Raw genomic sequence first — 27851 nt, forward strand, 5'->3', positions numbered from 1 at the left:
CCCGGGGCCAACCCTTCCCTTCTCGGGGCGGGGCCTTCCCAGGGCCGGCCCTTCTCTTCTCTGGCCGACCCTTCCCTTCCCGGGGCGGGCCCTTCCCGGGGCCGCCTCCTCAGGCCGGGCAGCGGACGGGGGCTGAGGGGCGGTACCTGCCTCCCGGGGAGCGTTGTGTTCCGGGAGAAGGCGCCGGGCCCGACAGCCAGGGGGCTGCGAAGCGCTTTCCTTGGCTGGACCGAGGCGGCTCCGGGTGACCCGACCGGCCGGGGCGGGCTCGGCGCGGCCTCCGAGGATGGCGGCGGAGCCGGGCACTAGCGAGGTGCGGCGGCAGCACCGCTTCGACCAGGGCAGCCTGGAGCGGTACCTGAGCAGCCGCTTGCCCGGCTTCCCCGGGCAGCCCGCGGGCGCGCTGGCTGTCAGGCAGTACAGGTAACACAGGTGGCACTGGTGACACTGGTGGCAGGTGCCTGACACAGGTGGCGGGGCCGCCGCTGCCCTGCCCCGCAGCGCCTGCCAGGGAAAGCGGTCAGAGGTAGAGCCCTTTGCCATCGGGACGGCGGGCAGCATCGATGGGTTTTTATTAAGATGCATCCCGATTTAGTCCAATTAAAGGCACGTCCCAGCTCGTCCCTTGCGCTGCTGGAGAAGGCACAGTTTGCGGTGGCGGCCAAAGTGACCTTTGTCACGCTCAAGCTGTGGCTGACTGTGGGCGGGCTGTGCATTGGGTGGACTTCCCGCTGTCCTCAGAGTACACCCACGGTTATTGCCTACACATAAATCGCAATTGATCTGCTCTATCTTTAATTGCGCCGCAAATAGTAATGTTCAGAAGCACATACATGGCCTGAGAGACGAGAACAGAGTAAGGATGTGCCGAGATTCCCGGTACTGCCCGGAGAACATTATGCGGTGCGCCAGGGAGGTGCTACACCCGGGCTCCAAAGCCTCTGTTCCTTAGAGCACTCATTTTGCATTCAGCAAATCAGTGGTGTGGCTGCACGACTTCATGTCAGGAACTACTAGAAGTAAAGTGATCTAAAAATAAGGGTTAATTCCTTTGCAGGCATGACCTTTGCTAACTTACCTGCAGCTATCACTAAGAAACAGTGATCAGTTTTTCATTGTCTTCTGATCTAAATATAAAAACATTAATTAATTCAATCTGCCCTAATCTTCCTATGTACCTCAGCTGTGAAGACTTTAGGAGAGGCCTTAGGAGAGTAGCTGACAGGAAAGTCTGCTAAAATATTGTTAGTATTTATGCTTTTAGTTCTTTGTCTTGTAATTACAGTTCAAGGCTTCAGCTGGCCTAAATTTGTTTTGTTCCAGGCAGAGTATTTGTCAGTTAAACTTTTTAAACTGATACAAACTGTGCCCTAACTGCTTTGAGGAGAATGGAAATGTAATGGGAGGAATGAGGGCAAAAGTTAATTTGACCTTGATTTCCCAATAGTTGTCTAATCATTTATTGGACTAGGTCATAATACATCTTAATAATGAGATGGAGAAAAAAGCATGCAGATTAACACAAAGCCTTGAGGAAAATAAGGATCAATGGGTTTGATTGGAATATGGTAGACAAGGTGTTATGAAGGGTTTAACTGGATTGTCCTTCTCTTTTACATGTGTGTGATTGAAATGTCACATTTTCTTTGACTCCAGCATGCATTCTTTAAAATTTTACAGTTCCTGTAGGCTGTCCCTTAAGCATAATCTTTGGACATGATAATCAGGCTGGCAAACTGTGGGGATTGGTGCTAGAGTAATCAGTAATTTAATCATAGAATAGAATCATAGAGTGATTTGGGCTGGAAGGGTCCTTAAAATCATCTAGTTCCAATCCCCTTGCCATGGGCAGGGACACCTTTCTCTAGATCAGGTTGTTCAGAGCCCCATCCAGCCTGAGCTTGAACACTTTCAGAGATGGGGCATCCACAACTTCCCTGGGCAGCCTGTTCCAGTTCAGATTTGAAAAAATCCACAGCACAAAACAGCTCTGGTGATGATTTCCACCATATTGCCATTTTGTTCAGATCAAGTCACAATGCATTTTGCAAGTATCGTTTCTGTTAGAAGTTTACAAATTTGTAAGTACTTGAATTTTTGAGTAATTATAATCTTCCTCTTTGCAGCTCAGGCCAGTCAAACCCAACCTTTTACCTACAGAAGGGTGGGCAGACTTTTGTGCTCAGGAAGAAGCCCCATGGTCCCCTTTTACCTGGAGCACACAAGGTGAGTAACATTCTTCACTGAGCTTCGAACACTTTGTTTTGCGAGTGACCAGGGTCTATACATGATGGTCCAGCACACTGATGAATGTGCCCAGAAATGCAGTGAGTTGCTGGATTATTTCCCATGTTCTGTGCTCTCCATATAATTAAACATTCAAGAGGATTCACTGTGCTCACTTATGTTTGGGAGGTCTTAGCTGAACCTAAATTTCTTTGTCTTCCTCAGGTTGATAGAGAATATCGTGTGCAGAAAGCCTTGTTTTCAGCTGGGTTTCCAGTGCCTGAGCCCCTGTTGTATTGCAGTGATGTTTCTATCATTGGAACAGAGTTTTATGTAATGCAGCATGTGCAGGTTGGTGCTTCAATGTGAGAGATTCTTTCCTTCACCCTACTACAAGCTTGCTTTTAAATTGTTTCAAACCTTTCTATTAGAGCCTTACTCAGCACAGTTTTGTGATATGAGCATAAATAATCTTCTGATATTTTAAATAAATGTTAGTTATCAGTGATTCTCACAGATTTGAGCTTCTGCAGGGCTTATTTCACACTTTGTTGAATTTTTTAGCTCAGTATTTAACCTCTTGTTCTCATTTGAGCTCTTGGAAGGATATCTTGAAATGAGGCAATGTTGCCTCTGTGAAAAGCATACACAAGTTAGAGGGGGAAAAAATCAGTCTGTAAACTGAATCTTTGGACATCCTGGAGCTTGTGAAGTATTGAAGATAGGAACCCACCCATTCCCCTGCCTGCCTCTCCTTTCCCCTGGAGTCTTCATTGGCATTTATTTTTTAGAGACAATACAGTAGCATTGTTTTTCCTAGAACTTTCAAGCTTGAGGAGACGTGGATTGAGTGTTCTAATTCAGAATTTCATCTACAGATGCACCATATATTAATGACCTGAGTTTACTGTGAATCCCTTCATTTGCCCTGGGTGAGGAATAAAATAATTGAGGAAGAAGTTTTTGATTGCATAGGGGGTGTTGGTTCACTGCATTTGTTTTTGATTGTGGAATGTATAACTTTACTGCTTTTCATCTGATGTGTACATCCCACCAAATACCTGATTTATGGTATTTCTAGGGTCGCATTTTCCGGGACATCTCTCTGCCCGAGGTGGGCCCAGCAGAGCGTTCTGCTCTGTACCTTGCAATGATAGAAACTCTGGCCCTGTTGCACTCCTTTGATTTACAGTCATTGGGTCTCCAAGGATATGGTAGAGGACCAGGATACTGCAAAAGACAGGTACAGCTCTTAAAATTCTCTTGTTCTTTGAATGTTTGTTTGATTTTCAAGCTAAATTGTTAATTATTAATGATCATATTTTAGCTATTAAACCTTCACTTAGTTCAATTAATTGTGCACAATCTGAAGCCACCGCTACTTTCAGATTGATTCTGTAATGCTGTCCTTACAGAATGATTCACATTTGCTTTTGGAATAACACTAGATCTGGGCTGTGTAAATAGGATTGAAATAGATGTGGTCTTCATTTCATCTTTTGCTATGTCAGTTCACATTTGCAAGTGCAGAGGTACAGGATTTTACTGAATTTTCAAGCCACATGGTGATAACCAAAGCCCAGAAGCATGTGCTTCAAAATTTTATACTCTTGAAAAACTTGTCAATCAACTGAAAAATGTGTTGGAGTGTTTGTATTTTTTAGGTATCAACTTGGAAAAAACAGTATGATGCAGCTGCTCATACAGATATTCCTGCCATGAACAAGCTGGCTGAGTGGTTAGCAAACAACTTGCCACCTGATGATAATAAAGAAAGCTTGATTCATGGGGACTTCAGAATAGATAACATCATCTTCCACCCAACAGAGGTATTTGAAATGTATTTGTACATTTAGTAGGTTTTGGCCCTCCATTTTTTTTTTACTCCTGTCATGTAATGGCACACTTATCTGGATTATTTTAGTGCATGAAACACATTTGAAAGAAACAGTAGAAGATTGAACTCTTCTCTATACTCTGTGTAAGGTGTTTAGGTACCTAATACAGTCCTGGCTTTCATTGCAGGAGCTAGATAGAATTGACATAATCACAGAATCGTAGAATGGTTTGGATTGGAAGAGACCTTAAAGATCATCTGTTTCCAACTCCTTGGCTATGGGCAGGGATACCTTTTACTAGACCAGGTTGCTCAGAACCCCATCTAACCTGGCCTTGAGAGATACTCTATTTATTCATTAGTTCTAGTCCCTGCTACAAAGTACAGGAGCAAAGATTTTATATGCATAGATCCTATTGGATTCAGTGCAGCTGAAGGTTCACTTCATTAAACTACATAAGATCTGATCCAAAGCCCACTGACTTCTGCTTTATGGCCTCAGTTAACTACAAGGGCTTTTTGGAGCTGGAGCACAATATATGATATATGACACTAGTGGAAGCAAAGGAAAATCTGGCAGAGCTGTTTAGTTATGGAGTACATGGAGATCAGAGACCCTGGAAAACCCTGGAAGAGTCCTGAAAGTTCATCTTTAGGGAAAATAAGAGATTTTTTGGTTTGTTTTTTTTTTGGTTTTTTTTTTTGTTGTTGTTTTTTTGTTTTTTTTTTTTTGTTTTTTTGTTTTTTTGTTTCTAGTTTATGGTATTAAATATGTGCTACCTATCTACCAACACAGTTACATTTTCATTACTTTTTTCTGTGCTGCCTGCTGTGTTGTGACCAGAAGACATGCCAGGAACTTGTGACCATGACTGCAATGCCTGCTTCATGACAAAGCAGCAGATCCCAGAGATTTCTAGAGATTTTGTGCATAGACAGATGATATACATGATTTGTAGGCTTAAATGCTGATTCATTCCCTGAGCAGGGAATTTGACAGTCCTCGGGACTCTCCCAGCTGTTCCTGATGCAATTGAAGGAATTGACCAAGTTGTGCATAGGTAATTTTAAGTAATCTGTAGAAGCTGTTCCTGAATATGCAGGACTGATCATGTAGGAAAGACTTTTTTGCATATGATAGTAGGCTGGAGAGGCCATTCAGGTTAATAGGACAGCTGGATTATAAGAATTTGTCAGAATGACACTGTGGGGAGTCTCAGGCCACCCAGCTGAACACACCAAGGATGCTTTCAGCAGAGGCTCACTCTGAGCAGTGGTTGGCTTCCTGTGTAAGAAATTCAGTTCCCCACGTAACTGTTAATCTATGGGCAGTGTTGTGATAAATTAGGTTTTCTGGTGCATGGTCTGTCTGTGAATTTCTGTACTAAAGGACTGTGCAACAGGACTGGGAAAGAAACACAACTCTCAGAACTGCTGTTCTTTAGGATGTTTTAATTCAATCATCTTTTATACTTGAAGAGCTTGGAAATTTCTGACAGGAAGAACACTACTCAAAAATGTAGATTTAAATCAGATTTTCTTTGGAAAAATGCCTAGCTTTCTGTCTCTATGCAAATGTTAATTTTCTGCAGATCTTTAGATAGTGCCAAAATGAACTCTGTAGACAGCTACACTGTGTGTTTTTAATTTTAAACTTATAGTAACCAAATAAAACACTTGGGTATTGACTGTGTTGCATTTGTGATGGAGAGAGCATGTCTTCTAGCACTGACTTGAGGTTTTTATTTTTATTTAAGGCTCGTGTTTTGGCAGTGCTGGACTGGGAACTTTCAACTACTGGTCATCCCTTAGCAGATTTAGCATATGCCACTCAATTCTACTTTTGGCCTACATCTGTTAAGGACTTAGGTCAAGGCTCTATCTTGGGTTTCAAAGACACCATAGGTATGAAACTGTAATCTTTTTCTTGAAACAAATCCTAGGCTTGATTTCTGTTTGAAATTTTATAGGAGTTAAATGGTAAATTTACAAGCATATTGTTTTGCATTTATGAAGAACTTTTCTACATTTTTTTTGTTGTAGCAAACATGCTGATAGTGAGGCTTTAAATAGTTCTGTTCTATCAAGCTTTGTCTTAGCTACAATGTGCTACTTCTGTAAAACCTTATTTTGAACCTTTCTAAGAGATAATGGAAGAAAAACTAAAGATAAATCTAAATATATAATTTGGTTTTTTTTAAAAAAAGCCCTTTCTCTCCCAAGTGAAATGATTTGCCTGACTGGAGTGGAGACAAAGGGCAGCAGGAAATGTCATGGTTTTCTGAAATTCTGGCAGCTCCTGCTTTGGTCTCTCCATATCACAATTATGTCATGAGAAATGATAAATCATAGTGTTTACTATGTAAAAGAAAAACCTCATAAGTTTAAAAACTGTTAAAATGTTTGAAGAATAAGGTGAAAAAAATCGTAGAAAATATTGAGTATTCTAAACAAACCTGTTCTATTTTGTTGTAGAAACGCCTTCCTTTGAAGAGCTGGTTTCCATTTACTGTCGCTGCCGGCGTATTTCCACTGCTTTATCCAACTTTAACTTTTTTCTTGCTTTGTCCTATTTTAAAATGGCAGCAATAGCCCAGGTAATAGCTCACCCTCACATTTGCTGAAATGTCACATTTCTTTGTGGGTGGTTCATTTAGTCATTGGTAATAATCATATGTCCATGCTGTTTGCAGTTGGCTTGAGGGACAGGCAGGGCTTGTTTGCCATATCACATGCAGACATTTGTCTTTTCTTTTTTAGTTTTTACTTTTCCACTACCACTTTTTGTGATTTGCCTTTTGTTTGTTTTAGCTGGGTTATGGTTTTAACTCTTGTGCAGCAAACATCTCCATTGTATCAGTAATGTACCAAAACCAATATTAGCATATCCCAGTAAGTTTTTTTCCTTTTAAGCCTATGTTCATTTAAATGTTACTTTCATATTTGAAGAAATAGCCAGTGTGTTAAAGAGACAATTTTAAGTGTATAATTATACCATATATGGCTTTCTTTTGGTTTTAGGGTGTATATGCCAGGTATCTCATTGGAAATGCTTCTGCAGAGAATAGTCATGAATTTGCAAAGCTTGTGAAGCCTTTGGCAGAAAGAGGTTTAGAGCTCTCAAAAAGGTAAGAATGGTCTAAACTACTGGTCAAAGGCAAGGCAAAGCTTTTCCAACATCTTTATTTATTTAAAAGCTTGCCTAAGGCAGTTTATGTTATTATGAGGGGCAAATCTGGTCTTGTTACTACATTGAATGTTCTTCCCTAGGTCATCCTTCAGCAGCACACAGCACACCATTTCTGGAGAGCTCTTCCATCAAACTAGGAAAGGCCAAGAAATTTTGCTGAAGGTTAAGCAATTCATGAAGCAGCACATTTATCCAGCTGAGAAGGTAAAAGCATTTCATTAACCTGTTTATAAAGGAACATTTTTCTGGAATTTATAAAAATGTTAAAGTACATACAGAAGTCATGTCTTCCTGGTTTTTTTTCCCAAAACAGCCTTATTTAAATGCAGTAATGGTTGTAGCATTACAAAATATTAGCAGAAATCATTATAGACTACATTATTTCTTTTCAGGATTAAAATGTTGTATGCATTGTTAATGAAAGAGTTATTTTTAAACTTTTTAAGTGTAAAAACTTCTCTTTTTAGAAGGAGTTACTTTTTAAAAGAAGTTGCCAAAATACTTGTTACACTAACAACAACCTAGAACTCTTAGATACTGAACCAAAAGACACATATTTAAAAATAGAAACTGCTGAATTTAACTGTATGAAGCTGAATGTTTCTGTTTCTTGTTTTTTAGGGTGTGACAAAAAATGGCATTGCATAATGTATCAGAGTAGCTTAATTCCTGAATATATCTAATACCAATGAAGGTTTGAAATAATGGATTATACACAAAGTCCATAGTTAGTGGAAGGGAAAATTAGATGAAGTAGTTTGCTTCTTATCCTAGGAAGGTTAGGAATTTCCACTTGGGAAGTTATTTGAGCTTTTATCCTCGTGGAAGTACAGATGGCTTTTCTTGCAGAATTTGTTGTTTTGGGTTTCTGAATTTATTTATTTTTACAAGGCAGAAATGCAGAAAATATCCTCATCTAAAAGGTTTATGAATACATCTAACTATCAAAAAGAGGGGTCAAGGGCAGTAACCCTTGACATGCAAAGTTTCTTAGAAAATATGAATATATGCGTGTGACTAAATTTGGTTTGTAGTTTTGGATTGTCCAAGAAAGCCTTGCAATAATTAAAGTATTTGCTTTAAAAAACAAATGAACCACAAATAGCCATGCAAGTTTTCCAGATGAGTCGTGTTGGGCTTGGAAGTTATTTCTAGTGACAGGACTTGTGAATTGTACTTGGCCATTTGTCTTCCTTGTGTCATTTTCAGAATTGGGCACTACTTTTATTTATTTTATAACTTCAAATCTTGCCCAGACCTATAAAATGAAGTTCCATGCCTCACTAAAACATGCTTGTGAAGATACTAATATTATGGAATGTAGAGGTTCGCTTAAAACTATTGACTGGTGCTTGAAATGACTGCTTACATTATCTGTTAAGGAATTATTTTGACAGGAAGAGAAAATGTATTTTTTGTGGGTTTTTTTTGTTTTTTTGTTTTTTTCTCCTCCTCACAGCTAACAAAAGATTAGCTGGGTTATCTCTCTGAATCTTAAGTGTCAGTACATCAGGCTTTTATTTGTTGTTTTGCTTTTGGGTTTGTGCCTCTTATCTATAGTGCTTTATCTCCAGAAAATACTGACCTCCTAGTACCATCATTACATACATTAAACCATCCCAAATAGTAGTTAAGGTACTGATTAGGGTCATCTGATATTTAAAGTCTTGCAGAATTAATAGATTGCAGTTGAACTTTCAGTTATATATTTAGTTTTGTAATGCAACCAACTATATAATGTAAACCTGTGTTGAATATTTTTTACTTGGTTCCTTGGGTCATAGATCTGGAAAAGATATTATTATTTGTGTGTTACATGTGTTCTTAATTTAAACAGCATCTTTTATATTGTTTCTCTAAGGAAATAGTAAAATATTATGCTGAACATAGAAATACTGAGGACAAATGGAAGAAACCACCACTGCTGGAGAAACTGAAGGTATGGGATAACAAATATTTTTAGCCCTCTAGCAGTAAAAGAGCACAGACACAGAGGATAAGAGTGATTGGTGTATCCTGCCAGAGAAGTTACACTACATGGAAAGAAACAATGTGAGGAACAGTGGAAAAGAAAAGGAAGAGGGAAGTATGGAAAAAGTGAGAAAACAAATAAGACAGAAGAAAAACCAAATGAGGTCTGAGAGGGGTATATCTGAACTTTAAGTCAAAGACCAAACCTACAATTTCAGAATAGCTATTGAAAAAAGCAAAAAGCATCAGATATATTGGACAGTAGGGTAGCCAGGAGCAAGCCAGAATTTAATTTTTTTTTTTTTTAACACTTATTGCTGTTATTTTTTCTGTTGATTCTTGTGATAGGAATTGGCCAAAGCAGAAGGTCTGTGGAACCTTTTCCTCCCAGATGTCAGTGGTCTCAGCCAGCTTGACTATGCCCTAATAGCTGAGGAGACAGGGAGATGCATTTTTGCTCCTGAGGTTTTCAACTGTCACGCACCAGGTTAGCAGCCCTGTCCCAAAACTACAGCACTGAGAGCATTGGGAAGTTGGACATCCAACACCTTACAGGCTGTGTGTCTCGAGCAGTGAGCATGACTGCTGATTTCTTACAGACACGGGAAACATGGAGGTCCTCCACATGTATGGCACTGAAGAGCAAAAGAAAGAGTGGCTGGAGCCTCTCCTAGAAGGGAAGATTAGTTCATGCTTCTGCATGACAGGTAAATTTTTCTCCAGAAGAAAGTTAGAGCCAGTTGGTTGAAACTTCACATGGTGTATGCAAGGAAAATTAGAAAATGGCCAGTTGTGCGTTGCAGTGGACATTTCTGTACTAATTCAGTGAATGTGTTTGAATAAAAAATCATCTATGAGGTGTGAACGCGAACTGGAGCAGCCTTGCTGCCTTTCCTGGTAGTTGCCAATTTTCATGGTTACAATAATGAGTATTTGCTTTTTATATATATTTTAATTTAATTTTTGTACTAGTAAAATACAGTTCATAATACCAAACAGGTTTACAATGGAGCTTACCCTTTGTTGTAGTGTGCTGTGGAGTTCTCTCGACGTGCACAATTGGGTCCAAGGATGATTATTGTGATTAAAGACGTGTAGTTTTGCAGTGACATCGATTTTTTTTTTTAAGATACAACCCAGAAATAACTTGCTTTATGTCCACAGCTTGGCATTGTATTTAGTTTTGCTACTGTGACATTCAGCATCTCTGGAAAGACTGGCTCTTGCTCTAGGAAGGTAGCTTTTGGAACACATGAAAAATCAAAATCTTCCTATGTCAGGAGTTTAGCCTTGCAGACACTTACTTTGCAAATTCTGTTTTACTGTTTCCCAAGAGGAAATGGATACTTCTGTTTTAAAGTAGATAGCCTATAAAAAGAAATAATGTTGAAAGGAGAGAGGAAGAATCTTTCCTGTTCAAAAAAAAAAAATCATTGATGACATTTTGCTGACAACTTCATGTAGTCTATTTCACATACAGCCACAACATTATTTTCAATCTCTATTTTCGCTTGAGAAGAACCCAAGAGGAGAAAACAGGCTGAGGAGAAATATGACTGCTAGCTGTAAGTACAGTGGAAAGATAAAGGATTTAAAAACAGAAGGAAAGGGAGAAGGCTGATTTGCAAAGGGTGGTCCAAGCCCAAGGACAAGTACATTTAAACTGGCTGTGAATAAGATTGTTGGAAAACAGGAAGTATTTCGACCACCAGCAGTGAAGTTCTTCAAAGAGTTTTTCTACTGATAGCAAAGCAGTGTACTTTTAAGAGAGTATATCTAGAGCCCTATATTTGTGGAGGTTGTATTGCCTTTATAATAAATCTAGTGGTTTGTTTTTTTCCTTTAACAGAACCTGATGTGGCTTCAAGTGATGCCACCAATATGCAATGCACCATTGAGCGAGATGGGAACAGCTACGTGATCAATGGCAAGAAGTGGTGGAGCAGTGGTGAGTGTGGAAACCTAACTAAGAATGGCTCAGGCTAGAATTTGTTCCAAGAACTATTAAAATAAAAGTATTTCTGCTCCATTTCTGAGATAAAAATTTGTCTTGAGTGAAGGAATGTAAAACAACAGATTTGAGATTTTGTTCTATGAATCAAAGTTCAAGATTCAAATTCAATTTGGGGATTTGGACCCTTTTTGGAACCTCTGAATTTTGTTCATAGAGTGAATGCTGCTATTTTCTTTGAACGTCTCTTTCTATCAGTTAACTTACACATTTATGGCTTTGTTTTCGTGAAGCTGTCTGTGGAAGCTTGTGTGAGAGGTTTGAGAATACCATGTAGCTACAGTAAAATGTGGCTGCTTTTAAAGTAGCCTGTGATGCTGTTAGACTATTACAGGAGATTTTCTTATTTTATAATTCCCACTAAAATCAATGCATTGTATTCTAAGTGGCAGCTGTCCCTAATATTGTAATACTGTTATTTTTTTTTTGCCAAAATGTGTAACAGCAACTTGAAAGTTATCGTTCCCTGCAAGTTTGGAATCCAAGTAAATAGGCAGAGTTGCTAAACTTGAATGTTTCATTAACATACATGATTGAGACAGCTACCTGCTGATACATGCTTGTGCAATACCTGGAGTCACCAGAAGATAGATCTCTGTCTCTGTTCTACTCCTGTAAAACTGTCAGCAAAAAGAAGGCATGCAGTTTTGTCTCCTGACCGAAATGTGTTGCTTAACTGCTGGCTATTTAGCCTTTGCTCTGGGTCAGTGTCTCCCAGCTGTGCATTGCAGTCCCTGAGGAAGTAATAAGAAAGTTTTAGAGGGTCACAGACACAAAATACTATTCATAAAATTAGTTATGTGAATTATAAAAAGGAGAATAAACAAAAGACAGCATGATTTGGTTTGTCTTATTTCTAATAAATACAGTTAGGGCAATCAGATTTGCATAAAGACAGATGCATAAAAGGCACTGCAATTCCAAGAAGTTTGAGTAACGTGTTCATTCATCTCTTTCTGCCAGGCTGGGAAGGTGGTTTTGTTTTTGTTTGTTTTGGTTTTGGTTGGGATTTTTTAACTTTTGGGGCATTAAAACCTTGGATGTGTGGAAATTCCAGAAGCCAGACAGCCTGGTCAGAATGTCACTCTATTTGTGAAGACAAGTCATAAATCACACATGCAAGGAGTCAGTTACTTCATGGAAGAAGTGAGGTTTCTTATTATGGTCTGCCTTGTGTACAGTAAATCCAGTATGGCTTAAATATGTCAGATTTATGGTCTATGTGTAGAAAAGCAGTCAAGCACTTCTGACTTATCTGTTCACACCCTAGTATTTCTCAAATCACTGAGCAGACATTCCATAAGCTTTTGTCATCCAAGCAGGGAGAAGTGGCTCATATCTTATTTATGCTACTGTTGTTTCTTGTCTGTCATATTAGAGCTTTTTGTTCCAGTCCATAATTGTGTAACTAGGAATGGTATCTAAAAATGAGAGATTCTTGTTGGCTTTCCTAATCTGTAGATGAGACATTTTGTCAGAGCCCACAGGGTGTTTGAAGACAAGGACAGTATCCTGTAACACCACTTCTTCATTTTGAAAGCTAAGCTAGTATGTCAGTATGTTTGAAATGCTTCCAGTGACTCATGGAAAACTGCTGTTTTCCTGGAATCCCTGCCAACATTGTGGCAGAGGATGGCTCTCTGTAAAAAACCTGTAAATCTATGAGCTCCATATGGAATGGGAACCTCTCTGTTTTGTTAAGCAAGGCCTCTCCCATTTGCTGCTTGGTAATTGCCTGTGATGAGAGATGTCAGTATGTACTAAAACAAAACAAAAATAAATATAAGAAAGAAAAGAGCCAGTGCACCTTTTCTATTCTTTGATTTTATTCTATCTTCACATGTTTTAGCAGATACAGTTATTGCAATGCTTGATTAATTTTAATAATTCTGAATAGAAATCCAAGTACTTTATCCGAAGATTAACTGAACATTTTATTACATTTACAAAAATCTAGAATGTGTCACCCTTAGAGCACTGGTCTTGTTGAAGTTTAGGGTGAGCAGAAAAGAATAGATGAAAGGTCATTTTTTCTGTAGTTATAGAAAAAGAGTTGCTGGGATGTTTTTGTGGAGGATGTTGCTGCTATACATTTGTAGAAACACATAGAGAATGGTTTTCCCCCCTCTTACTCCCTCTCAATTCTCAGCCATAAGTTTGTACTTCATTTCAATCTGCAAGGATATCTATGGAATGATAGTTGAATTGAGAAATGGAACTGAACTGTTAGGCAAATGTTCTAAAGTTTTACAAAATAGTTGGAGAAACACAAGATTATTAACTTCTGGTACAAAGGTTCTTGTTGCTTGATTGATGATGGTTTTTCCCCCCATTTTAATTGCATGCTTAGATGTGTACAGGTTATTCATTGCGCAGTTACTTAATTGCCTAGTACTGTGACACTTTAAAATTTTAAACTTGGGGATGTTTTTAGGTGTTTGGGTTTTGTTGTGGTGGGTTGTTTTTTTGGGGGTTTTTTGTTTTTGTTTTTGTTCTTTGATGTTGTTGTTTAGTAAATATCTTGGGTTGTTTCTAGGGATTTCAGTATTCAGTTCTTGCTTAATTCTGATAAACACATTCCACTTTGAAGTGCTCTGTAGTGCCTTGGCAGGTTCAGAAATTCATCTGAAAGTTGAGTTGAAGGGAAACAGCTGCAGAAACAATACCCTCTGGAATTAGCAAACAATTCCCTTGGTTATGTAAGATGATGGGAGCAATGGAAGCCTATATAGTGAAACTGACTGTTTCTTCAGTAGGGTCTTCATAATTCATAGAAATTTCTTCAGGTCTTCCATTCTGCTGCTGTCTTCTCCAGTACCCATAATTTTTGGCGATTTTCATGATGTGCATTTTGAAAGAGGCGCCCAGAAAGGCGTAGAGGAGAGGGTTGAGGCAGGCGTGGAACAAAGCCATGCTCTTGGTGACCTGGAGCGCCACATCCATGGTTTTACTGGCGCTGCAGTCCGTAACCAGCACGTAGATGATGTCTATGGCACGCCACAGCTTCACGATGTTGTAGGGCAGCTGGGTGACAATGAAAGTAGCCACTACTGCCAGCAGAACCGTGAAAGGCCTGGACTTCTTGACATTTGCTGACCTAAAGATTGCCCGAGCAGTAGCAGAATAGCAGATCAGCATTACTAGGAAAGGAAGCAGAAATTCCAGGATAATTTCCAGGATTTGAATGGTTGATTTTAAGAGTGTTTCCATGTTCATAGGAAATACAGGAAGGCATTCATTCCTCTCATTGTGTTTCTTGACTTGATTAAATATCAGCTCAGGAATACTGAGGAAAATGGCAGCCAGCCAGACACAGATACAGGTAACACTGCAGTGTTTGCCAACTCTTCTAGAGCCCTGGGAGTCAGAAGTGGCCCTGTATCTATCCACACTGATACAGGCCAGGAACAGCATGCTGGAGCTGAAATTCATGGTGTACAGAGAAGAAGTGAGCTTGCACATTGGGTTTCCAAGTTCCCATCCCTGCACTGCATTTGCAGCCCAAAAAGGGAGGGTGAAGAGCAGGAGCAGATCAGCGATGGCGAGGTGCATGATGTACACGTCTGTCTTGGTCTTGGGTTTCTTGCAGTAGGCGTAAATTGCAACCACTAATGAGTTTCCAGCCACTCCAACTGTGAAAGCTAGTGCATAGAACACTGGGAGGAATAATTTTCTGAAATTTCTCACATCACCTTTTTCACAGAGAAGCTCATAGGTATTGTAATCTATAAGAGGGTTGAGATTATCCTCCTCATCCTCCATCCAGTAATCTGTTGAGTTATTCATATCTAAGACTGTGGCAAAGCTGCAAGACACAAAAAAGTGGGGAGAAGGGAACACCAAAGAAATAATACTGGGTTTAAGTTCTAAAATTTCTATTGAAACCTAAAACCCTTCTTCAGGGCTGCTTATACATCTCAAATTTAAAGAACTTGGATATTCAGAATGCATTTGTGAATAATAAAAATGAAGCTAGACAGTAACAGAGGCCAAGCATATAATCTCAAGTTCTCATGTGAAATAGGATAACTGACTGTAATCTGTGTGGGCAATACATGTAAAATGGATTCATTTGAGATTGTAAACTGATTTCTGCATTTGAGATGAGGAGCCATCATTGCTTTAACTGCTCTGAATGTGTAATGTTTGGCAATATTCCATTGCACATAACTGTTTCTGTACCTTTATAGGATTGGAATTATACCTTCCCCTCTCCAGCCTCTGCAAAGCAAAGGAATACCAGCTGGAAGCTGTAAATGCTGTTACAATTAGCTGTGTAAGGAATATGAGCAGACTACAGCTGAGGCAAGCAGCTGCCTGCTGTTATAAATATTCAGTGCCTGCTGTTAAAAATTGTAACAAACTTTGGATATGAGTATAGTACAAGAAGAGTGTTTTTGTTTGTTTCTCAGGCACACTGTACGGTGCCCACTACAAGAAGCACAGCAGGGGGGTCAGTTGCTGAACAGCAGCAGAACAAGCTTAGTTTAGTCTCCATCCCACACAGAGAGCCATGCCCATGTGGAATTTCTTACAGAAGCAGATTGCTGTGGGTACACTGCATCTTACAGCTGGAGCTTCTCAGGATGTTATGACAGAAAAGGAATTTTATCACATATAAACTACCCACTAGTACCCAAACAGCTCAGAGACTCTGCTGGTTTTTCAAATACGATCTCATGACAGATTTACTCTGTAAATACTGAGGCTGGCTTCTCACTGCCAGCTTAGGGTTGAAGTTTAAGTATTTGTATCTTCAGACTGTATCTTAAGCAAGCTTGTGTGCTGCATTATTTTCTTCTTTTTCTGTAACTGTTCATTGACAAATGTGCTGAAATTCTGTCATAAAATACCGTCCTGCAGTACCCTGTTTTCTTGAAATAAGTGGGATTAAGGGTTTTTTTCAGCACTAGCAAAATTCAGATGAGAATGAAAAACACATCCCCCTTTTGTCATCATATCCAGTGTTCAGAATTTGAGGTCAATGTTGCTGAAAGCAGATTGCTATCTGATATTCTGTCCCAGAGCTACAGTTTGGCTTTTTCAAGCCTGAAATAAAAATGCAAATACCATTTCTGTTTCTTATACAATTGTTTAAATGAAGGGTTGCCAAGTGTCTCTCAAAGTTTTTAAAATATTTCTGTCTACTAGGAAAAAATAAGTTACTGATTGATTGCATAATAAGGAATGCAGACCAGTTAAATAGAGAGAAATTAATAATTTTTTTCAGTGATTCTCCCAGTCAAAATTTTTTAAAAGTGAATTAGTTTGAAATTAACTATCTGGTTTGGCTCCATCTTTAATGACTTCATAGTATTATTCTGTTAACATTTCAAAACACTCCCCATCAAACTTTAAAAAATTATTACTCTTATTTTAAATCTTGCAATTTGTTCTTTATTGTTGCTTTAATGAGATGTGCAGAATGGAAAAGTACAGTCACTCTACTTAATTCTTTGGCAAAGAAATGTCTGTTCTATGCCTAACAAGCTGCGTTAGCAGGATTCTCCAGCAGCAGTAAACTTTTGCAGCTTTATAGTACTTTGAGAAGGTATTTTGTTATCAGCAGCAAAAAGAACATTTATTTATTTATTTATTCATTCATTTATTTTTAGTATAAGAGTGCAGCAAGAAGAGTTTAATCCACTTACTGAGGTTTGAGAAAAATTAGAAGTTAAATTAAGAGATTTGATTGTGGTCTTTAAACACTTGATACAGAACCCATCAAGGAACGTTTAATCAAATTGTATCACTGGCAAATTTACTTGAAAGCAAACCAGTAAACATTTCAGGCCAAACTTTAAAAGTTTGGGCATGACAAGGCAGTTTGGCTGTGACTCTATGCTCCACTGCCTGATAAGCTTTTGCCTGCCCTGAGTTTGTGACAGGAACAAAGTTATCTAAAATGCAACAGTTGACATTTCTCCCTTAAAAGCACAATTATGTTTTGGCTCCCAGACCTGTTCACATTTGTGCTGTTTCTCAGGCACTTGTGCATGTGCCCATTGCAAAGAGCCAAGCAGTCCCGTGGGAGCTGGGCACTGAAGAGGGCTGGAAAAGATTAGTTTAGTCTCCATCCCACACAGTGAGCCATGCCCATGTGAACTTTCTTACAGAAGCAGATTGCTGTGGGTACACTGCATCTTACAACTGGAGCTTCTCAGGATGTTATAGCAGAAAGGAATTTTATCACATATAAACTGCCCACAAGTACCTAGACAACTCAAAAGCTGATGGTTTTTCAAATAGTGTTTTCTAGGAGGTATACTAATGAATATATTAAATCTACAAGTGCATGTTTTCCTTGCAGAATTATTTCAGCCTTTCAGTCATATAAATTCAGTGTTTCTGTTTGTTTAAACTTGATGTGGGATTGTGTGAATGCTGGTGAATTAAGTTAATATCCCTAGTTTAAACAGACAGATTTTTTTTCCCTCTGATAAATTAAGCAGTATTCTGTCCTGCTACTGAACAAATCTAATATTGATACTGCAAAGGAGACGTGCCTTATTGTAATAATATCTCTCTGTAAAGCCAACTTAACTAAGAGTAAATGTATGCAAAGATGATATCATGCAATATACAGAGCAGTAAGGATTTAAACAAAACTAACCTTCTTTGTCAGCAGATGAGTAGCAGGTACTGCAATTGAGATGTGCCTCAGTGAAGTGATCTCAATTGCTCTGACACATTGCATTTTGTCTTCAAACACCACACCCTCATGTGGAAGTCTGTTGCACTTTCATTTTGACTTGACAGTTAAAAAAAAAACTTTAAAAAATTGTGCTTTCCTGGAGACTCTTTTTGGGTTGAACATGTAGACTTCCTACATTCCTTCCTGTTCCAATCAGATTGTGACTTCTCTTTGGAAGGTCAGGACACTCTTACTGCTTCTCTTTGTTGTTTGTGGTTTTATTCCTGGAAGCCCAAATGTTTTATACATTATCAAGAGGCTTTTATCAAACAACACATTAAAAAGGTGGAAAGGATAGAAAGGGGATCCATCTGGGGCTTAGTTACTGCCCCAGACACCACGGGGAGTCACTCCATTCTTTCCTTAGGGCACTACTGTGCTTTTGATAGCTGACTATATAAGGTTTTAACAGATCCTTACATCTCCTCCTTATGTAACTTTTTAGGGGATGCAATAGAAAGATGAGTTGCTTTGAGTGAGGTGGGGAAAGCAGTTCTTTCAGTGTGTGAAACCAGAAAGATGGTAAGGAAAATATGCAAAGGCAAGTGGCAAATTGTCAGCCAGAGTACAAGCAATAGTCTTGCATCCTGGGGGAGACTTCTCAGGGACTTGAATGTTGCCAGTCAATTTCATAATCAAATTAGTGACCTGTTTGAATTATCTTGGATCAGATAGCAATCTAATGAGCTGCAGTAAATGCAATATTGAAGCCAAACAACAGAGAGATATATTGAGCAGACCAGAGTCAGATTTTGGGGTTTTGGGGCACTCTGATGTACCTGCCATGAGTGGATTAACCTTCTGTCTGTGCTTCAATTATTTTGAAATATGTTAAAGGAAAGATTCTTAAAAGTGGGCAGTTAAGAATGTAATGGGCAGATGTTTTCCATATGCTATATTTTGTTTCAGAATGACACCCTAAAATGGGCTGGGAGAGGAATTGCAGTCTAGAGGAAGAGTGCCTCAATATTCATGCATATTTCTGCAATGCTTTCATCTTGAGTTATCACAGGACTTCAGTGGAACTCTTCACAGATAAGGTGTTTGGGCTCCTTCCCAGCCATCTCCTCACAGGTCATGTCATGGCTTTGAGGCCTGAGCCATATCTCTTCAAAACAAATGAAACTTTCAGTTCTGGATAGGCTTTGTCTCAATAGGGTCTCCAACAAGACAGAATAAGCAGGCTAGAGCTGAGACTGTTCCCAGGGAATTGTGTGTTGCCTGCAGAAGTGCCTAAGAGGTTCTGTGGGCAGGCTGTAGAAAGGCAGTTCATGTGAATCCTGCCTTGCATATCAGTTCCTCAGCTCCTTGTAACTTTCCAGGGGTGCAGGGAGGGCAGATCCTTCCAGTCAGAGTAAAGAAATAATATTGTCATGTATGTCTTTCAGTGGGGTCAAAAATAACAAAAATTATTTAGTAAGTAAGAGTGAACACAAAACAGATCTTACTTAAGTGAAAACACTGGCTGTGTGAAAGTGGCATGAAGGTAAGGACAACAATCAGTACCACGCTGCCATCCACCCTACTAAGACCAGTTTTTTCTTGTAGGAGAGTCCAGAGCATGTGTCTGTCAGTGTCTGTAAGCCACCACAGACCCCTGACCTTTAGCAGAGAGAAGTAACCTGCTGGGCTGAGGGGTGCAGCAGCCAATGTGGCAAAAATCATAGGTATTCAGCATTTCAGGCAGTAGTTTATCTGGCCTTAGTCATCTTAGACAGGAAATTGAAGGCTGAACACTGAAAAATAAATAGATTGCAAGAAGGAAGAAGCTGGCTTCTGAAAGCAGACTTCCTCAAGTACAGGTGGTACTCAAAGGTTGCCACATTTAGTAGTGTCTCCACCAGAAAGAGCCTGTATAAGTTGATTGTCTGAAGATCAGTAAGCTTAAGCATGTTATACCCCTGACAGCAAACATTAGGCTTCTAATGGGATTGTGGTCAACACTCTAAGCACATTTTAAAGTATTGTCTTTGCCTATGTGAGTGAGTACCATGAAGAGTTCAAAAGTATAAGAAGATAGTTAAACTGAAGATGTTTGCCAGTGTAGCAGCATTGTGGTCTAAAAGTTTTGGACAGGTTGTGCCATATACATTGAAAATCTCATTTATTGAAAGCTTATCAGTATGGAAATGTGGTTAAAACTGACCTTCTAAATGTCTAGTGTTTCTTCAACAGTGAGTTTTCTTGCAAAATTACTTCTAACTCCTACCAAAATAATGGGCTTCTCTGAGTCTTTCCCTCCATCCTCCAGCAAGATCTTTGAATTCTGTAAGTGATATGAAAACGTCATTTACAAATGAGATGTTTATTCCATCCAGGCTATTTGCGTTCCATCCAAAGCACTGGAGTTTTTCAGAGTCTTGCATTAGACTAGAACTTTTTTCCTGTCTTTTATGGGTCAAAGTGACATAAAATTTGTTTTAGTTTTTCAGGACTTTAGACTCTAAGGAGTGGAAGGGCCAGGAATCTGCCATCCTTTGCTGTGCTTAGATATTAGATAGAAACAAGCACAAATGAGATGGAGGTATTCATTTGCCTTCCAGAAATGCAATGTGAGTGATTTAGGACATCTAAGCAGATGTCCAGCTCTCAGTGAACTCCTCACTGAGTTCAACATGAAAGCTTCTTCTGAGTTTTTTGTTTTTGTTTTTTAAATGCAACATGGTTAAATTTGCCCTTTGTTTTGAAGCAGGGATGTAACTTGAGGATTATTTACAAAACAGTTCTTCAGCAGATTTTCAGAAGGTCAAAATATCTTTTGCTTTAAACCTCACTTGAAAATAGATCTGGTTTAGAAAATAGCACTTGTGCAATTCTTTACTTTCTGTGGAAAAGGAGAAGAGTCAAATACCCCTTATGCAGGGGTGACATTTCCCTGTCCAGGACAGTACCCCACAAAGCATATGTTGGGTCATTTGGGGTTGATCACCTGCTCGTTGCAGTTGCCCAAATGAGCCAAGTGTTAGGGATCCAGTTTTTGTTGTTGTTTTTGTTTGTTGCTTTTTTTTTCACCAAGTTGATTTATGCCCCTGCCCAAAGCTTTTCACTGGGATTTTTAGCTTGTTAGCATTGCACAGCTCATGGGCCTCTCTGTAAGCAATGGAAACAATGGCTGAATACCATATTGCAAAAGAGGAAAGTAAACAGCTGGCAGTCTGGCCCTCCAAACAGGCAGTATTTATCACAATTAAACAAATCTCTCTCCCACTTCCTGGCCATCACAGTGGCTGTTTGTGGGAGGAAGTGGCTCAGCTCAGAGCCAGGTGGTTGTATTGTCCAGACCAGTCTCCCAGGCCTTGTGAGAACAGCTGTCAGAGAAGTTATAAAGTTGCATTTGCTTCTAACCTCAGAACAAAACCAAGCTGCTACAGATCTAGCCTTGAATTGAATCTCTAGAAAGCTTGTCATCTGCATTGAGATAGCAGTAAAAAATTACTGATTGCTACACCCATTCAGTATTTTCCCTAGCTTTATTGTTTGTGGGAGGCTTTGAAAGGAATGAGAGCATGCTTTGGTACTAAGAAACCTTTAAAGAAAAAGACAGGGAGGATGAAGGGTTATAGAAATGTTTTTTTTTTTTTTTTAATTAATGCTAGAATGTTCTTCAGGACTAGTACATTAAAGTGCTTTCTTTATGCTACAAAGGCTTAATAAATATGTCCATATAAAAAACATCTCAAATAAATCAATGGCTTAAAATACTAGCAAGCTATTTTCAGGTTTTCACTCAGATCTTTTGTCAAAGTGCAATCTAAAATCGTTTGTGTAAAGGGGGAGAAATCCTGCATTCCAGAGAAATTATGCTGAAGTAGTAGCAAAGTTATCATGGTAACCCTTTGATAGCCTTATCTGCATAATTTGGTTATAATGTGGTTGGTGTTTCATTCCCTCACAGACCCTCCAGTCTTTATAGGTTGAAGAAGTTTTTTTAAAAGTTTTACTTTTGAAATGGCAGTATCTCACCTTGATAGATGAAATAGATGTATCACACTTATTTGGTCAGCTGTAATAGAGACAGAAGTAATCAGATTCCATTTCAAGTACCTTCTTGTTCCCTTTTCATAGGAATAGGTGATGGAGCTGGAGGGTTTGCATGTCTGGCTTTTCATGTTCCTCTTCCCACAAGTCAGCTCCCTTTTACATGTAAAGTACTAATATGCATTTCATTTCAGTGTGATATTCAGAATATAAACACAGCATCACAAAAGGAAGGGAGTAGGGTTTCTTGTTATGAAACTTCATTTGATTTAACACTGAAATTTTATACCAAAAACAATTTTTGTATTTGTCACTTTTTTTAAGGTGCTGGGAACCCAAATTGCAAAGTTGCAATTGTAATGGGCAAAACCAAAAACTCATCAGCATCCAGGTAAGAATTCCTAGGAGACTCAGAATTCCCTAAAACTTGTTCCCTGGAAGAGTCACTGCTTGCAAAAATTTTGTTAAGTGAAATGCCATTAATTGCCTTGACCAGTTGGATGTGCTCCTAAATTAGAGGGATTTTTTAAACCTCAGCACCTGTCTGTTGTAGCCTGAGTTCCTCTGTTTTGCTGTCAGATGCTGTTGACTGAATCCTTCCAACCCTTCCACTGTTGCCATCTTTCATTGGCATGCTTCCCACCTCTCTCCATTGCACCAGCTCTAGTGTTTGTTCAGCTGTGTGATGAACTGGATCAGGAAATTTGGGGGCTTCACTAGCTTTATCTTGGTCACATAAATTTTAGTCTGCATCAGTTGTTTAGTCTGCATCAACAACCAACAACTCTGGCTTACAATTTATTTGGTAAGTAGTATAAACATTTAAAACCAGGAAGAATTAATTAATAAATAGTAGTGCTTAAATAATAAAACCAAAACTTTTCAGAGCTTCCCTGAACAGAATGGGTACAAGTGTCATATCAGAGACCTGAAGTTACTGATTAAGTTTTCCATAAAATTATCTGTAGATACAGAAAGTTAAAGCTGGTGTTGGTAAGGTGAAGCTGCGTAAGCAGAAAGCACTGCACATCTTAAATCAGACCTGTTCATTCCATTCCTATATGTGCAAATACAATCCTTACCTCTTCTTTGACATGAACATGTTCAACACTTGTTACCAAACTAGAATTGCAAACTTTTGCAAAAACTTATACAAGTAATGAATAAAGGGGATTACGTGACACTCCACATGCTAGAACTGGAGACTGAATTCAGAGACCTGGGGCACCACCTCCGGTTCTGTGTGACTAACAACTGACCTTAAATATTTGGAAGGAATGTAAACATGGGGATGGATTTCTCTTTGCTTAAACTGTAGGCAAGCCAAGATGATGATTCTGATAAAATGGTTTTGAGAACAAAACAGAAAAGTAGAAGGGGAGGAACTGACTGGGTGGTACAGAACTGTGTGCACAGAAGTGACAGCAGCAGGAGTTTCTCAGTGCATTAGGTGCCACCAATACATTTTCACTTGTTGACTGGTGGGTCAAGAAGTGTTGAAGCCACGCTGTGTTGGCAGGATGGTGCAGGTGGTACAGGTAAATCTCAGCACTGGCTTTGTGCAAGTCCTAAATTGAGGATGGAAAATAAAAAAAGCGGAAGGGGCAGACAGAAGGGAGGCTCAGATTTTAACTGTGCTTTTTGTTTTGATCAGGTACAAGCAGCACAGTATGATTATTGTTCCCATGGACACCCCAGGGCTGAAGCTAATAAGACCTCTCTCAGTGTTTGGCTACATGGGTAGGTGATCATATTTATCAGATATGTGTGTATTGATTTATTAGCAGGCTCAGAAGCTGCAGTTATACTAATTAATATTGTGTATGAAATAAATGAGTAAAATGGATATATAGAATGAGGGTTAGGAACTGGAGGCCTGTATTTTTATCCTCCTTTGTTTTACCCTGCTGTTGTGTTTTCTGTCTCTGTAGATGAGATCCATGGAGGACATTTTGAGATTCACTTCAATGACGTGCGAGTACCTGTGTCCAATATAATACTGGGTGAGTTTCAGCACTGATTTCTTTTTAATATATACAGCAATGAACCAAGCTTTATGAGACAACAGTTTATGACACGAATCACCATAAACAGCTCTGGTCAGTTGAGGGAGCCCACTCTTCCTTTTGCAGCCTACCTGCTCTTTTAATGTACCTTATTTAGAGCAGAAAGAAGCAGGGCAGTTCTGGCTTTCGTGCAAGTATCATTGCCTTGAAGTACAGCAAAGCTGAGTCTGTAATTGGTGTTCCCCCAAAACCAGCTCTTGTAGACCTTACAGACTTTTAGAAAGAATGATCTGGTGGATTCCATGGCTGGTACTTGGCAGAATTGAAAAAGAAATAACAAGCTGGCCAGTGACCTCCTGCAGGGAGAACTCTGCTCTACTTCTCTCACTTAGTACAGATCCTGATTTCTTCTATTTCCCCACTGCTTCTTTTATTTTGCTATGGGGCCACTTCTGCCTTGGACCCTTTCAGGAGGGAATCACAGTCTGCAGTGCCTGTTTTTCTTTCCAAGCAGGTGAGGGCAGGGGGTTTGAGATAGCCCAAGGCCGGCTGGGGCCGGGCCGGATCCATCACTGCATGCGCTCCCTCGGTGCGGCCGAGGCCGCTCTGGAGATCCTGTGCCAGCGCGCGGCTCAGCGCCAGACTTTCGGCAAGAAACTCTATCAGCATGTAAGTGCCTTCCCTCTTCGGCTCCCTTCACGCACTCCTCACCTTGACCTTTGTTTTGCCCACACAAAGCCTTGTGGCTCTGATAATGGACATGGCAACAGCTGTGCCCTAACTTTGAATGCCTGTTCATAAAGCTTTGGGTGGCAAAGGGGAAAAAAAAACAAGGCTCCCATTTTTCACCATAATCTACAGAATCTTTTTTTTTTTTTTTCTTTTTTCCCTTTTCAATGTGCAATGGATTGGATATCCTTTGCTGGATTTTAATATGGATTTTGTTACTGTCTGTTGTTCTCTGCTTTTCCTGATCAATTTGAACAGGTATTATTTCAGGCGTGCAAATTATGTTTCCGTAGTCACAATTCACCATTTTTGTGTATCCATTCCATCACCTGGCTTTCTCCATTCACAACCACTGGAGACACCTGGCAGTCTAAATTTCGCTGTAAATTTTACTTCTTTGATCAAATATTTGTAGCTACTTATGAAAGTACAGAGCACATCAAGGCAAGATTGGATATCCTTGCTCTTATCTTGCTCAGGATTGAAATATTGTTTCATGAGCAAGAGCTTGCTAAAATAATAAAAATATGACAGTCTGCTTTATATAGGAACCATCAGACTTTGGTAGTTGGCCTGTCACATTTCAAGTGTTCCTTAATATTACCCAACAGCTACCATGGTTTTATTGGAAAAAAACAAGTAAAAGCAATGGAAAGAGGAAACTAAATTAGCATCTGGCACAGATTGTAGCAAGTTGTTTGTGCAGATCCAGAGGGAGCAACTTTACATATCTGTTTTCCAGTCATTCAAATTGCCCAACTTGCCTTCACCACCATAACCTAGAATGACTAAGAGGTGCTTGAGGCACTCTCTGGTTCTCAGAAGCTTGTTGAAGTAACAGTGATGCTTGATGAAGCCACAGGCCTGACCTGGAGGCAGCTGCAGAGCCCATGCAGGTTGTTCACAGTGAGGATGGCTAAGGATAAGGTGAGGCTGGCAGCTTCCTTGAGTACCAGGGTGCCTGTCCCCACTCAGGCCGTCATTTATGACCCAGGAGATGGTGACTGAAGAGAACTGAACACCTCAGATTACCTTTGCTGGCATCAGCCAGCACTGAAGCAAGCTCTGCACATTTGCTTGTGTATCCTGCAAAATCCACAGCCCTACAAGTATGTCCCTGACGCTGGCCCAGGCTCCAAATAGCTTTTGCACTGACAAGCATCACACATTTGTTTCTCCTGTGGTATGTTGGCTGCAGGGGGGAATTAGCTGAGAAGAGCAGGGAAGGGCTGCCAAGATAATAGCTTCATTTTGGATCCAGAGTTACTAATTTATCATCTGTCAGAGGCAACAGGCACCACCCTGCAGCTGTTTGCTGCTATGTGTCACACACCACTACCCCCCACAAGTTTTAGCAAAATAAGGAATTCCTCTCCCCTTTCACCCCGTTTTTTTATACTGGGGCTTATCATATGGAGAGAAGGCTGTGAGGGATGGTAAGAGGTAAAGGAAAGCAGGGAGGAAAAAGCAGGCATGGAAGAGCTTAAGGAAAATGGCCAGCATGCCATTTCCTGGCAGGAGAAGAATTACTCTATCTTTAATATTTTTGTTAGTCAAGTGTTTTCTTTATTATGCTTCATATTAGATATGCTTTAATGTGCACACAGGTGGCTGTAGGTTGAGTGAATGTGCACATGCTGAGAAGAGGGGCAGCTCCATGTGTGCTCAGAAGCATTAACTGATGTCCTGATCTTGGCTTTGGGTTCTGCAGGAAGTTGTCGCCCACTGGATTGCGGAATGCCGCCTTAGCATAGAACAGGCTCGCCTGCTCACACTTCAAACAGCCCGCAAGATTGACACATTGGGCAACAGAAGAGCAAGGAAAGAGGTAAATTTAAATTTTTAAATTTTAAAACTAAGAGTTGGTGGATGCAATGCCTATGCATTCAGCTGGTTAAAAGACAAGGCAAAACATATTGTTAAACATTATTATTCTAAGAGTAGAGTATAACTCGATGTTGAAAACAGCCTTAAGATATGCTTTTAATTGTCAGAAGATTGGGGAGTGATCTCAGTCAGAAACAGAGATTAATCTGTTCAAGCACTGCTTGCTTGTCTCAACACAGTAAGATAGTTTTGGGTGACTGGAAACAGTTTTATCATACCCAGGGAACGGGAACAGCAGAGCTCTTCCTCAGCAGAGGAAGGAATGTACTGAGAGATACCAAGATTCAGCATAAATGTTGAGTAAATATTTTCACATGCTTATGAAAGTATTACTGATAATGTGAGTTCTTGTAACCTCAGGTAGCCATGACCAAAGTGGTTGTTCCAAGAGCTGTGCTTAAAGTGATTGACTGTGCAGTTCAAGTGTGTGGTGGAGCTGGAGTTTCTCAGGATTTTCCTTTGGCGTTCATGTGAGTAAAGGGAGATTTCCTGTAGATTCTAAGCATTTATTTTACAATAATTTATAACACCAGCGCACGCTGTTTCACCTCAGCATGAAATAATAGTGCATGTCCCTTTAAGCCATAAAATTTGAAACAATTGTTTTTATAGTGCAATTAGCCTTACAAAAAATAAAAGCTGGCACTGGACCTAAAATAGTTCTTATCAGCAGTAAAGAGGAAGTGCTCCTAAACCTTAACGTTATCCCTTATGGCCTTTGGGAGAAGCAAACCTTCTGAAATCCCAGCCCACCCATCTCAATCCTGCCAGGAAGATTTTGCTGCAGTCTCTCAATGTGATAGCACTTTTCAAAGTAAGGAGTGTCAAAAGGACAGCAAAACCAGTGCTGACAGCTCCTGTGGGAGCCTGTGTGGCTGCTGTGGTGGGTCAGGAACCCACCCCTAACTCAGCCCTGCCCCCACAGGTTCGCGTACATACGCACCTTGCGCCTGGCAGATGGGCCTGATGAAGTTCATCTCTCAACAATTGCAAGGTGGGAACTCCTTGATCAGTCAAAGAAGCTCACTGCAAAAATCTAATGTCAGCACAAAGCCTTCTCTAATGGAGGGAAGATGTAGGAAAAGTTTCAAAAGTGTAATAATGGTATCTAAGGTAAAACTGAATGAATACAAAAACTTGATTCTAACTGGAAGCAATTCTCTCACTATTTTCACTTATTACTCTTAATAATTATGGGCTTGTTTTCAAGAATTTGCAGAACACCACATAAATAACTTATCTGGGTTCTTTATAACACTAAATAAAATCTGTTTTCTAACATTCCTAAAGTGCTTTCTTTGTTCTGAATCAAGCCCTTTATC

At 39.7% G+C, this 27851-nt stretch overlaps 2 protein-coding genes across 2 annotated transcripts; one reads left to right on the forward strand and one right to left on the reverse strand.

Moving 5' to 3' along the window:
• Nucleotides 1–62: 62 nt before the first annotated feature.
• ACAD11 (acyl-CoA dehydrogenase family member 11) lies at nucleotides 63–27810 on the forward strand. Its single transcript, XM_056485028.1, has 20 exons — nucleotides 63–423; nucleotides 2127–2226; nucleotides 2452–2577; nucleotides 3308–3469; nucleotides 3891–4055; nucleotides 5821–5968; nucleotides 6539–6660; nucleotides 7085–7191; nucleotides 7334–7457; nucleotides 9115–9192; nucleotides 9573–9711; nucleotides 9824–9931; nucleotides 11074–11172; nucleotides 22232–22298; nucleotides 23562–23647; nucleotides 23839–23910; nucleotides 24428–24582; nucleotides 26354–26470; nucleotides 26890–26999; nucleotides 27455–27810. Exons 1-20 carry the CDS (start codon nucleotides 287–289, stop codon nucleotides 27567–27569), a joined length of 2337 nt encoding a protein of 778 aa, XP_056341003.1. The 5' UTR covers nucleotides 63–286; the 3' UTR covers nucleotides 27570–27810.
• Nucleotides 13040–22222, reverse strand: ACKR4 (atypical chemokine receptor 4). The gene is made up of 2 exons (XM_056485035.1): nucleotides 17849–22222; nucleotides 13040–15040 (listed from the first exon to the last, which is right to left on the reverse strand). Exon 2 carries the CDS (start codon nucleotides 15019–15021, stop codon nucleotides 13960–13962), a length of 1062 nt encoding a protein of 353 aa, XP_056341010.1. The 5' UTR covers nucleotides 15022–15040; nucleotides 17849–22222; the 3' UTR covers nucleotides 13040–13959.
• Nucleotides 27811–27851: the final 41 nt, after the last annotated feature.

Source organism: Oenanthe melanoleuca, chromosome 2, assembly GCF_029582105.1.
Source record: "Oenanthe melanoleuca isolate GR-GAL-2019-014 chromosome 2, OMel1.0, whole genome shotgun sequence".
Taxonomy (NCBI): Eukaryota; Metazoa; Chordata; class Aves; order Passeriformes; family Muscicapidae; genus Oenanthe; species Oenanthe melanoleuca.

Bases quoted from the DNA above. Each gene is read 5' to 3' on its own strand.
- ACAD11 (XM_056485028.1), top strand. From the start codon at position 287: ATGGCGGCGGAGCCGGGCACTAGCGAGGTGCGGCGGCAGCACCGCTTC. The intron at 9,932-11,073 runs GTAAATTTTTCT...TTCCTTTAACAG, and splicing joins TTCATGCTTCTGCATGACAG to AACCTGATGTGGCTTCAAGT. The intron at 26,471-26,889 runs GTAAATTTAAAT...TTGTAACCTCAG, and splicing joins ACAGAAGAGCAAGGAAAGAG to GTAGCCATGACCAAAGTGGT.
- ACKR4 (XM_056485035.1), bottom strand. From the start codon at position 15,021: ATGAATAACTCAACAGATTACTGGATGGAGGATGAGGAGGATAATCTC.